At 39.0% G+C, this 13,604-nt stretch overlaps 1 protein-coding gene across 2 annotated transcripts in view; it reads left to right on the top strand.

The window, feature by feature from the left end:
• The window catches only part of LOC117387214 (ankyrin repeat and fibronectin type-III domain-containing protein 1), a 123,637-nt gene that overhangs the window by 31,668 nt on the left and 78,365 nt on the right, over positions 1–13,604 (top strand). For both annotated transcript variants that reach the window (XM_033984659.2, XM_055229372.1), the window contains exons 3-4: positions 6,412–6,587; positions 12,806–13,044. In XM_033984659.2, coding sequence (XP_033840550.1) covers positions 6,412–6,587; positions 12,806–13,044 — 415 coding nt within the window. The remainder of the gene's footprint in view (positions 1–6,411; positions 6,588–12,805; positions 13,045–13,604) is intronic.

Genomic DNA, 13,604 nt, shown 5'->3' with positions numbered 1-13,604 from the left:
AGACAAATATTTATTTTTTTTACATAACTGTTTATGAGTTTATGAGGCTGTTACCACATCATTCAGCTCCGGTTCCCCCGCCGCTGAATCATCTCCGACGAAGGACACAGACCCTCACTCACTGGATGAATTTCATCTCATGGCTGCAGGTCTGCAGGCCCTGAGGAGCTCAAGAAGAGCATGTGCAGAGAACACGAGTTTGTGAAATAAAAGTCTTCATTTAAGATCAAACTGACCATTTATTCTAAAGCAGGAGCAGATAATTACTGTGCTAAATAAGATCGCGCTTTAGCTCACGTCACATCAGTTATACAGCTTTTTTTTCTCCTCCACAAGGGTAATTAGGCATTAGTCTGGATGTAGATCACGTGGACCGTGGAGTTGGTCCATAACTTTGTCGGAGGACTGTGGACAGAGTATACTGTGTATGTGCAGACCAGACACTCAGAGCTTGATATATAGCTACAGAAAATATTGCCATAAACGTTGAAACTACACTATAGCACTTACACAAAGCAGGATAGACCCAGTAAAACTATTTTTAAATATACTGCATCATTAGAAGGTTTGAGGTGCAACAAATGAATATCAGAATGAACTAATAATCAGCCATAGAAGTCATTTTTTTCTACTCTCTACAGCTCAAATCTCACCGTCCTACATAAAAATAACAAAAATCTCCCCACTCTTGCAAAGAAATTGTACACACAATAAATATGTAGCACTAAAACATATTGTTCATATATTGAATGATATCTTGACATATGCGTGTGACAACCAGCCAGAAAACAAGGTTCTTCATTTTACTTTTGAACACAGTATAATATTAAAGTTATAGATCTCCATGGAAACAAGCAGCTGACACTACCAGACTAAATTAGTTTTGTGGAAATACAAACCTGCTCGCCATAAAAATATGTGTTTTCATTTTTTAAAATAAATTCTAGATACATTTCTTTAATACCATATTGTGATTTTTTTGTGCAGGAAGAGGCCCCCCCAACAGAAAACTTACACAGTCCACCTTTTTGATTCTAATGTTGTCATTATCATTAGTTAGAAGTTATTACAGTTATATTGAATAGTTAAACTCGACACCTCTTTGACGCCTTCAACAACCTCTTATAGTACTTTGCAGTAGAAAATAAACAACTTAACAGATTAACTTCTCTTAACTCACTGCCAATACCCCAGTGTCTTTTGTCTGAAAGGTATTGGACATGTATTGAATTCTTGTCAACCTCCAGTGACAAACAATCATTTTGTGTAGACTGTTTGGCTGCAATGACATCATATCATTGGACAAAATTGAATGGTGAACCCAAACATCATAAAATACATATTGGTATTCTGTCTGAGTGTGATGACGTAGCCTGTTCAGCTCAATGGTGGATGACATTGAGAACTGGTACTGAAACTTTGATTTTTATATAGGGCAATGTCAATAATTGCATCACTTTCTGGAGCTTCAGACAGAAAAGACATAGAGTTTGTGTTTTTGTTTCATGTGGACAGGATTAGGAATTACACAGATATCCATGAACCACATCAACATCTACCATAGCATCCTGACCTGTCCCCCAGCTCCATTTTAAACCATAGACTTTCTAGAATGTTTCATGTCCTATCTCCCCGTGTTAGCAGAGTGCTCTCTTGCTGACAGCGCGGGCAGGTGTACTTTACTTCAAAGATGTGCTGACAGTTCTGGCTCTGTCTCTTTACCTCAGAGCTCCGGTGATAAGCAGCCGCGGGCAAGTAGCTAATACGTCCTCTGTCAAACGTCAGAGTAAGTCAAATAGAACGTAAACAGTTTGCTCAGTGCTGCCCCCTGGAATGCTCTTTAACGTCATAGCATGTGGTGAGGGCTTAGGCTGGTTAGAAACTACACACTCGATTTTATGATTTGTGATTAGTACTGCAGGAGTGGATAAAAATGATTGTTTATAAGTTAAATGAGATAATATAAGACAGCTATTTAAACATGTCCTTTTAGTAAAGTGAAAACTCAACCAAATATCACTACTAGAATAAATGAAATTATAGAGGGTAAAATCATCTAATCTTCTCATCGTTCTTGTTCTTCCACTGCTGCCGACTCACAATGTGTCCTGGCCCTGACCTTTAAAGAACACAGATTCTGCGAGTGTCTGCTATAGTTATTATCTATGACACTCATGGATCATTATGTTATAATTTGCACATTCTAAATCACACTATTCATCAAAAATGACTTAATAAAAGAAATGACGTCAGCATAAATGTCATCACAACAAAGAGCCGTGTAGCTGTCGGCTCCTCTGATGCAGATTATGCTAGGGAGCAGCAAATTTGTATTATTTTTACCAAAATGACTACGCAACACTACCGCATCTTACGTGTATCACCAATTCAGTAAAAATAGAATTGGAGAACGAAGTTGAAAACAGTGGGCATGTGCCGGTGGCAGTGAAAATGGCATTAGCAATATGGTGTCTTGAAAATAGGTGATTAAAGATTAATCAAACATGCACTAATCACTCCAAATACAACTTCAGGTGTGTAAATGATGAGAGGAAACAACTGTAAAATACTTAAAATTTCTGAAAAGTCCATTTTAAGCCGATTGCATAATAGGTCTGCTTTAATCTGGATCCCACTTGTCACCCAGGTAAAATAAAGTGTTTTTGTATTCTGTGGTATATATAGAGATGACAAAGTAGAAATTTGATTTCATGAATATATGATTTTTCTTTGTTGGGTAAAAGTATGTGTAGTAGCTACTTTTCTCCGCTGTACACGTCATAGAGTATTAGTCACTGATAATGTAACAAAAACACGTAAGGTCTTGCGTCACACGTGTGGGAGGCAGATGACAAATTGTAAAGTAACAGGGTTGTATAAATCTACTTCCTGTCCACACGACGTTCCATTTCCAGCTTTGGCTGATTAGACATTTTGCCAAAAGCAGCGGGACACAGCGGTCAGCTCTGCAGTCGGTCTGGATGATTTTCAAAGCTCCAAATTCTGACACATGCTCTGAAGGTCAGAGCCTCCTCCACTTATCTGACTGACTTTAACATCTTGGCTACTTTTCACAAAATCCCCCACATTCATGTTTGTCAAGTGTTTTAACAAAAAGACATTTTCTGGCAAATTTCTTGCGTCATGTTGTGCTGAAGTTATGTAACCGTCTGCAATGACTATCTGATATCCCTGTGCTGCCAAACTGCTTTTGGCCCCTAACCTGCAGCATTTGTTTTAGAGAGGAGAAGTGATGCTACAGCTCAGTCATATTGTCCCTTCTGTCTCTGTCCTCTAAGATGCTTTCAAATACACTGATAAACCAAGTGTTATGGGCTGTTTGTATTAGCATTTGTAATATTGAAACAGCTCTTTGCCATCACATGTCTGGGATGTTTTTTTCTGTCATTAAGCATTCTTATTTATGCTTTTTTAGGGAATGAAGCAGATACCACTGAACTAGAAATCGCGTTATCCTATGGCTTCACCTGCACTCGCCTGTAGAGCTGTCAGTACACACAAATCTCAAGCTCCATTTTAATACTAAGGAAAAGACTCGATACGCAATACCGATTCCGATACCACGATAAAAAACACTCTTTATTTAGACAGTAGAATGTGATTTTCAACATTAAATCATAGTACCGTAAATTTCGGACTATAAGCCGCGACTTTTTCCCCACGCTTTGAACCCTGCGGCCTATACAGCAGTGCGGCTTATTTATAGAATTTTACTGGATAACGGCCACCGGGGGGCGCTCTCTAGCTGTAAATGTAAAAGTGAGACAGACGTGGGGAAAGATTCTGCTCTGAAGAATTCACTAGTTTTGATTTTGAACGATCATTTTGCGCATCATGAAATGGATATGATGCAGTTTTTAAGATAAAGAAGGAAATAGAGCAGGGGTCGGCCTGTAACACGCAAAGAGCCATTTGGACCCACTTTCCACGTAAAATAAAACACTGGGAGCCGCAAATACTTTTTGACATCAAAAATGAAGATAACACTGTGTATAATAATAATGTAACGGAATAATGTAGGTTTTATTTTCACGGACAAGCCTTCTACACGTGGCAGATAAATATGGCAAAAACAACTTAAGTGCTTAAAAAAATACAACTCACCAAACCGCTGCATCAGTGTGAGCTCTGACATATGCTTGATTATGTGATTATGTCTACTCTGCTCTGCAGTTTCTTTAAAAAAAAAAAAACTCTAAAGGCATAATGTTTAATCCCAGGTGCTTATTCTCCATGTGCCAAAGCAGTTTTGATGGTTTCATTGCCTCATTTGCTTTTCCCGCATATTACGCAGAGCGGACTCTGCGCGTGAGAGTCACCTGTAGCGACAAACCCAGATTTTAAGTAGGTATTGTCTGTTAAATTTATCTTTCTTTTTCTTGGAGGTCGTAGTCTCCTCTTCTGGCTCCTCAGTTGTCCTTTTCCCCTTTGTTAAAAGCTCTCCAAAGACTTTTGTTTTTGCTCATTTTCACTCTCTTGTGGCTCTACTTTTGGGCGACGTGTCTGATGTGTTATCCGTGAAACATCATCGCGGAGACAAGAGCAGATAATAAACTTGCTACTACATCAAATAGATTTCTGTGGTGATTTCCAGCAGGATTTTCATGATACATCTACGGACGAGCTTATTAGTGTGTCATTAGGGACGGGCCAAAGTTGCTCCTGACCCCTGTGCGCACAGCGTCTGAAAATCAGGGCTCTTTACGCAGGACTGTGAGCTGTGTCTGTGTCTGTGTCTGTGAGACGTGAGCGGTGTTTGTTTTGAACATTGTTCCGTGAGTGTGACGCTTATTTTGAGCAACGAAAAATAAGAAAATATAATTTTATTTTAAGATCATAATAATCTTCCAATTTAAACTACAATAAAAAAAGAGCTAACACAAATAAAATACACTTCAATTAAATATTTAAAATTTATTTTCCCAAGCCACGCAGAGCCGCAGTATAAGGCTGAAAGAGCCGCATGCGGCTCCGGAGCTGACCCCTGAAATAGAGCCACTGCACATAAGCTCAGCATCAATGAATCCAACTTGGTCAATGTAAAAAGACGACAAAAGTTTTCAGAGGAAATAAAAGCAGATTTTCCATGTTGGCGCAGTTTTATTTTCTAAACCTGCAGATGTGTTCATCCCGTGTTGTTGTCGTGTTGGTGCCAATTTTCAGGCACAGTTTTAAAAAAAGCATGTCCGAGCACCGTCTTTCTGTGTAAATATCTCATGTTACAATATCAAAACCTGCGGCTTATATTCAGGAGCGGCTTATATATGTACAAAATTGATTTTCTCTTCAAATTTAGCTGGTGCGGCTTATATTCAGGTGCGCTCTATAGTCCGAAATTTACGGTACTTTCTTATATATTCCCACGTGGCCTTATATTTGTATAATCCCTCAGTCGTCCAGGCAGGTTCCATAGTGGTCCATATACTTGTCTATGTGGTTCTGGTACAGCTCAAGATTGATAAGTTATTCAGGAAAGGTTCATTTGTCCTGTGAATTGGGCTTTTTTAGTATTGACACCGGCTCAAAAAATTATCTAGTTTTGATACTAGATTTAGTATCAATTAGTGTCTTATTTTCAATTTCGACTTTTCAATTTTGTCTTTTTGACAACCCTACTCTTTTTGTTGGCTTAGGTGTAATAACCATGACATGATTACTATAGTAATCATTATTTCAAAATGAGACAGGAAAAATACATATTTTGTGTTTTAATAAAAATACTATTTAGAAATATTCTTGAATTGCCACACTGAATAATATTGTTTCACTAGTCCACTAATGAAAAAAATAATCTTTGACTAGTCGACTACTAAAATAATCATTAGTTGCAGCCTTATTTTGGTTTATTTAGTCAAATCTGTAGTTACACAGTTCATTTTGAGCCTTGGTGTCTCCAACTACACATTTGTGGCATGAGCTCTGTACATGGTTTACACTGATTCTCCCAGTCTGTTAGACATGGCACTCTTGTGTAAACACATGGGGTAAATTGGCTGTTGTGGAGTATTTTGTCGAATGTAAATCAGGGCTCTCTTGTAAGGCAGTGCTATTGATCTGCTCCCCCAGAAGACACTGTGGGGGGTATCAGTTAAAAGCATTTTTATTGGCTGCACTCCACATGGCTGTAGTCTTCATTATGCTGAGGTGAGAATAATTCCATTATTGATCAGTGGAGCTGCTCTCTTGTAGCTCATTAAAGTGTGTGTCGGTGCGTACAGTAGGCTGTGTTTGTAAGGTGCTCTTTTACGCAGAAGAATTCCACCTCTAATGAACCAGTGGAGATAGGAGGGAATTAGCTATAATACATTCCAGTGGCACAAAAGGCTCTGCTTGTTATTGGGATAATGACAATTATGGGTGTATAATTGATAATCTGTACTCTCTGACCAGGTCGCTGGAGAGGAAGCTACAAAGACCATTACTGGCCAAGTCTCGAACGTTACCCAGCATCCCGCAGTCTCCCACCGTGTCCCGGGGACCCTCTGATCTGATCGGCAGGAGTCCTCCACTTAGAAAGAGCCCCTCTACAGAAAGTCAAGGGAAGGCCTGCACGCTGCCCCCTGCAGGTAAGGCACATAATCAAAGCATGGTTCAAAAATGGTGCTCAACAACTGTAAGCGTGTTTTTCTTTTATAAAACAAAACTGAAATATGTAAAAACAATTCACACCAAGTACGACCCAATATTTTGCCTTTTGAATCCAACCAGATCTAAACCAGGTCTAAAACAGGACTATACCAGGTCTAAAATAGCAGTACACGCTCTCCAACTGTATTCTGTCATAGTGTTATTGCATGAGACACAGTTTGTTTTATTGTAATAGGAGATAGATACCATCATTTCAATCAGAAGTAGTATTTTAAATTTGTAGTGTAGCATATTATAAATCCATTAGCATTATTTAAGCCAACACTGCAACTTAGCATAGGTTTTAGCACTAGCCAAGCTCCTAAAGACAGTCAAAAGATCACTAATATTAATACTAAATACTAAATTCTATACGCAAAAGCTGCATGTGAAAGTGTCATGTCTGTTCACCAGGCGCTGGCTCCAACAAACTCTATTTTAAGGTCAGTTTTAGACCAGTTTAACTCACTTTCAGCCATTGCATAACATCTTTTATAAACTTAACATCCAAAATGTGCAATCCATGTGTACTTTAACCTATCTTTGTAGTCTAAATACAGTTATTTTCCTCCCAGAATTCACAGCGAAAACCCACTTTCACCTGCCTATCTTACACAATGAATGATGAGTCACTAGAGTACTGGCTTAGGCGTCCTCCAGTTCTGCGCAACGGGAGCAGACGTCCTCACAACAGGGAAGCCAAAAGCTCTGCCACTTTATTTAATGGCCTTTTTATTCTTTAGCAACACAATCATTTTATTTCTAAGTCACAAGTGGTGTTCTATGAAAGGCTAGATGAAATAACCCAGCCTCTTGTGGCGCACTTGTGGTCATTTTGTGTCTCTTGAAGTGCTGTTATTGACTCAAGGTCTAGCCAGTTACAACTAAGTTTTTTGTTTTGATTGTGTTTCTCTTCCTCCTCTTAGTTATCCACCTGCGGATTTGTTTTTCGGACCAATTTATTGTGCAGAATTGTTAAATTTTGGATTGTATTGTGATTACATTTCTAATCTATGCTTGACAGTCGAGATTTAGTTTAGACTGTAAACATGTCTCAGAGTAAAGTTTAAGAGACGACTGAACTTAGGTACAAACTGATAAATGAAACAGAAGTTACGAGGTCCACACTGTGCTGTTTTATACATAATAACGTCATATTAACTCTGGGCTATCGGATTTTCAAACAGTGAATGGAGAAAGTTGGTATTTAAATCTGTCAAACCATAGCTCCCGCGAACCCTTTGGCACATCACTAGTATTCACCTACACAGTGGTGGAAGGTAACCAAGTACAAGTAGTAAAGTACTGTACTTAAGTAGAATTTTTAGGTACCTGTACATTTTACAGGGGATGCTTTTTACTTTTACTTCACTAGATTTGAGAGCAGATGTGTACTTTCTACTCTACTCTACTTTCTACATTTTTGAGCTGGACTGAAAAGTAAAAAGTACTTTTCATGTGATTTGAGGGGTGATTTTTTAACATGTTTGTGGTAACATCCTGACTAGTTTTCGAGTTCAGGTTTCAGCTTTGAGTAAAACAAAAGTAAATACACAAAATTCATAAGAAAATTTAAGAACTTGATTTGTATTGTTACTGTTGACCAAAATATGTATCATTTTTAAAGCAATATTACTACATTAAACACTTAAAAAAAAAACTTAACACCACTACTGTGAAATAATATGGCTTTTTAATCTTAAAGTAAACACTTAACTTACTTACTTTACTTACTTTTACTGAAGTGCATTTTTTCATGTGATATTTTTACCTCTACTTCAGTAACCTTTTACCTCTGTATATGTGCTTTTACTTAAGTAACAAAATTGAGTATTTCATCCACCACTGATCATACATGATTTTTTGAGTACAGTTTTAGAACAGTGAAGCAGAGTGAGTACATACATTTAAACTGTATGACTTGGGTCAAATCTTTTTGATATCCTTCCACAAGCATCTCACAATAATTGGCAGGAATTTTGGCCTATTCCTCCAGACAGAAATGGTGTAACTGAGCCAAGTTGTAGACCTCTTCGCTCACACTTGCCTTTTCAGGTCTGCCCATACGTTTTCAATAGGACTGAGATCAGGGCTTTGTGATGGCCACTTCAAAACATTTACTTTGTTATCCTTAAGCTACTTTGTTACCAGTTTGGCAGTATGCTTTATCTATTTGAAAGACCCATTTGCGCCCAAGCTTTAACTTCCTGGCTCATGTTTTGTGATGTTGCTGCACTATTTCCTCATGATGCCATCTATTTTATTTATTTTAAGTGCACCAGTCCCTCCTGCAGCAAAACAACCTCACAACATGATGCTGCCACCCCTGTATTTCACAGTTGGGCTGGTATTGTAAGTCTTGTAAACTTCCCCCTTTTTCCTCCAAACATAACAATGCTCATTATGGCCAAACAGTTCAATTTTAGTTGTCTCCAAAAATTAAGGTCTTTGTCCCTGTGTGCATTTGCAAACTAAACTGGCTTTTTAATGTTTTTGGTTTTTTTTGGAGTAATGGCTTCTTCCTGGTAGAATGGCCTTTCAGCCCGTGTTGGTACCGTACTCATTTCACTGTGGATAATGACACAGTCTTCCTGAGCGCTATGATGGTTGGACATTCCCATGGTGTTTATACTTGCGTATAATAGTTTGAACAGATGAATGTGGCACCTTTGGGCATCTGGAAATTGCATCAAGGATGAACCAGACTTGTGCAAGTCCACAATTCTCTTCCTGATATCTTGGCTGATTTCTTTTGACTTTCTCATGATGTTACACAAAGAATCAGTGTGTTTCAGGTGTGTCTTCAAATACATCTACAGGTGTGTCTCTAATGAACTCAAATGTTGTTAATAAACCTATAAGAAGCTTCCAAAGTCATGACATCATCATCTGGGTTTTTCTAAATGTTTCAAATGCATAGTAATCTTTACACTATATGTAATCTTCTGACTTTGAAGAAAGTAATGAAAATTTGTCTTGTAGTTTAATATGATTTCATGTCAGACAGTGAGAAAAAGTGTGTGTGTAAACTTCTGGTTTCAACTGTGTATTGAGTGAATTGCAATCATAGAACATAGTCAATTGTTTTCATTCCTCTCTGTGATTATCTGGTAACCCTAACTGCCTTTGTATAGATGCACCACCAAGGCTCATATCAACTCAGTGTAGAATGTACAATGAGTTTGGGTATTACCTAAAGTGATAAACCAACCGTTCACAGAAATAAGTGATGCAAATGAAGTGAGTCATGGGGAACCCTACTTATGAATAAACAACAAATCCATAACGATGAAATACAAACAAAGCGTACTCCTCCGTCTTGACCTACTTACCACTTCTTTTAACACGTTCATATTTTTGGTGTATAATTAAACTAAGTCAGTGCAGCCTGCAGCAGCCTCCATGTGAATTCAAAGTGGGTCATTTGTAACATAATCTCTCCTTGGCACCTATAACCATCTTCACATCTGAAATATGAATGAACAAGTATGCAGCTGGCGGTGGATCATATAAGACCTGCCTGGGCTGATCGTCCTCCATAACTACTGCCTGGTCCTCATTCAGATGCTGCTTCAGTCCGGGTGGTTTGTCAGGGATGATTGACGGTGTTCAGTAGCGCTGCATCAAAGCTCCACTCCGCCAGCCTGGAGATGTGCTTTGGCACTATTTTAAATGTTGGGATAAGAGGGAACGCTGCCCTTGATGTTTAATACAACAGGTTTTCATGCTCTGCTCACTGCCTCCTTCCAGAAAGAGAGCTGTGTTACCTAGAGTGCTTTATGGCCCTATTGTGGAATAAAACACAGATATGGAGGTGTAATATAAAAGTAAGACTGTGAGGACAAGAACAAGCTAGAATAAATCCAATGCATAAACTGCCTTGACTAAAACATATGTCTTGCCACAGGTGAATGCTGGGTAATGGCTAAGCTTACCTGCTGCCACATGCCAGAAATAATATTAATAGTCTGATTCAAACAAACAATTTGTTATGGCTTTTTACCCTTAGGGATTTTATGAAAAATCAACAGTTTATATGGCTAATTAGAGGTGGCTAATTAATATGAATAATTTCTTCCAGTTTAATGAATTTGCCTTCCAAAATGATAATTTGCAAACTGCTACTTTTTATCATCTACTTTCCACCTGCTTGAGACATTTGATTATCAGATTTACATAAACTGGTCTGATAATGATCATAGAGTAATACTATTTCTTCTGGGGGCAAAAGCTACGTTTTCGTCAAATGGACCAAAATGCAGCAGTACTTTATGTTGTTTTGTGACCATTAAGCCCCTGTCCCTCTGATCCCTCAGGTCTCTTGGTCCCCGGGTTAGTCTGCAGCTGTCTGCTCTATTGAGCTAATACTGGGTCTCATGTCCCGACTTCACCTGTCCCAGCTGATTTAGTCTGTCTCGACGTGTCTGCTCTTCTCTAGTCCTGGTGCCGCTGTGTTGCAAATATCAATTTGAGAGAAGCTTCAGTCTCACGTGGGCCATTGTTGCTTAGCAACTGCTTTCATTGACCAGGATGCTGTCTGCTGAAGTCTGTTTGTGTGTGAGCCAGTTTAAAAACAAGGTGCAGAAAAGTTAGTACAAATGAAGTTGTCTAATAAATCAGGAGCATTTCATTCACAGTTTCAGTGGTGTCCAAAAGGACTGAGAGAGTTGTGTTGGCTGTCTGTTGGAGAATAGGAGCCAGATGCGTATTGGCTGCTGCTCAGACAGTGGAACTAATGCTGTGAAGTTACATTTGAAAGATCGTTCAAAAACAACTCGGCAGCCAAAAGCCTGCTGTTACAAAGTCTTAATAACATAACACAACTAGTGAGAAAACTACTGTCAGCTCTCACAGCCAGGCCAGAGCCATATCTCACCGTGGTAACAGTTTACAGCACTGAGCACGCTTTGGGGAGGAGTATGAGGTTTCACTCGATACTTTATACTGTGGGCAAAATCAAATACACTATCCTCCATCACATATAATACACTGCAGCTATGAAAAACCATAAATGAACTCTGCGTGCATCTATTTTGATTGACATGGCGTTCCTGTCTCTTTACCCAGCATGCACCAGGCTCTGTAAGTAACTGTGGGTGCACTTAGTGTTCTTGGAGCGGTTTGGCTTTGGACAGTGACACACACGTTGGCTGTGATTAGAGCCATCCATTTTGTCCCAAAGGAAAAAGGCTATGTAAATGACTGTCTGCTTCTTCAGCTATAATTTCTTACCAGCAACATTCATAAATAAGATGAGGCAGGACTGTGATTGGGAAAATATTATACCTTAAAAGGCTGCTTAATTACAATCCGGAAATGGTTCATGGAAGCAATCAGAGGATGACAGATCGCAATTTGACTGGCGAGTAATTGCAGTGCATAAATGAATAGTTGTGATTTGTCAAATTGGACGTGCTCAAATATGTTTTTTTGGTTTTTTTACAACCACTATTTGGGAAAAATGTTGAGTTGCAGTATTTAACCGTTTTAGAATTTGATGCAGTGACACAAAAAAAACAAAAAAACAAAAAAAACCCCAACAACTTTGGATTAGAAACATGCAGTTATTTTAAAACATAAAATATATACTGTACTTTTCATACTTTTTCTCTATACCAGTCTATTTCTTTGGGACAATCACAACCCGTTATCACCAAGCTATTCTTTTGCCCCATCTCCAGCGCAGCAGCAGAACTCTCAGCCACCTCAGTCTCTCCATCCCTGCCTCTTCACCACCTGCACATAAACATTAGGAAAAGATACGTTCCGTCACAAATCTGTCATGCTCTACTTGATTTGCATTGCTCATGTTTTGTACAGGATTGAAGCAGGATTGAATAAACTTCTAGTTAAACTTTAATTTCAATTGGTAGAGTTCACTTTTTAGAATTTTGTGCCGTTTTTTTATTTATTCCTAGTGGATTGGCCCAGTAATTACACAGATCTTAACAATAAACCAGCTCAAATAATCTGTATTTGGACAGAAAACTCCACTATAGGTATTATAATTTTATCCATGGGTTTCAGAATGGTGAGAAATTCAACAGAATCAACAGAATATTTTAGGATTGGAATAGGAAAAAGTCCCTTTCTAGAATACTGCGATATCATGTGAACGCAGCATATCGTTTACATTTTATTTTGCCGTCTTTTCCAGGGGAGTTGTGGCGTTTGGAGGATGACATGGAGGCAGAGGACGCGTCGGACAAGAGGAGCCCCACACAGGAGCACAGGCCACGGTCCCAGTCCCCGTTCTCCCACTTCAGAGCCAGAGCGGCGTACCTCCGCAAAAGTGTGTCCGCCGACGACCACCTGGACATCGGCTCAGAGTTTACGACGGGGACGGCGGCGGAGGGCAAGCCAGGCCGCGCCAAGGGAAAACTCAAGAGGAAGTTTGTAAGTTGTTATTCCTGTTGTTTTTACTGTGCAGAAAAGATGTACGTTGGCATTGTGAAGAGGAGGAGAATGAGTCATATTTGCTGTACTTGTATGTGTTTTTTTCTCAAATGCGTCAACCCGGGTGCAAGTGTAAGCCATTTATATACATATAAAGTGCTCACAGTAATTGGTGGACCGTTTATAAGTCACATAATCTTTGACTTTTACAACATGGCAGCGGAGAAAAATACCTGTTTTATGGAAATGATACAGTTCATCCTCATCGCGTACATGATCTGCCTTTTAAACTATTTTCAGGCGATAGAAGGAGCTCTTTTGCATAGTCGGACACTATAATCTGAAGTTACAGTAACAGTAGATTGTATAACAGATGGCTGCTGGGGGCATTCAGGGGACTCAAACCTGACCACCAGAAAGTTCCAGTCCGAGCTGCCAACACTATTATACGATATGTTTGGATTATTTTTAAAAGTAGCACAGTTGCTAACTACTACTAACTACTTTTTGGAAGTAGGGCGTCACCTGCACGATCCCATAGAAGCAGAAAGTCAGACCAG

This window comes from Periophthalmus magnuspinnatus, chromosome 19 (assembly GCF_009829125.3).
Source record: "Periophthalmus magnuspinnatus isolate fPerMag1 chromosome 19, fPerMag1.2.pri, whole genome shotgun sequence".
NCBI classification, from domain to species: domain Eukaryota; kingdom Metazoa; phylum Chordata; class Actinopteri; order Gobiiformes; family Gobiidae; genus Periophthalmus; species Periophthalmus magnuspinnatus.
This window is presented reverse-complemented; position numbering and strand designations above follow the sequence as displayed.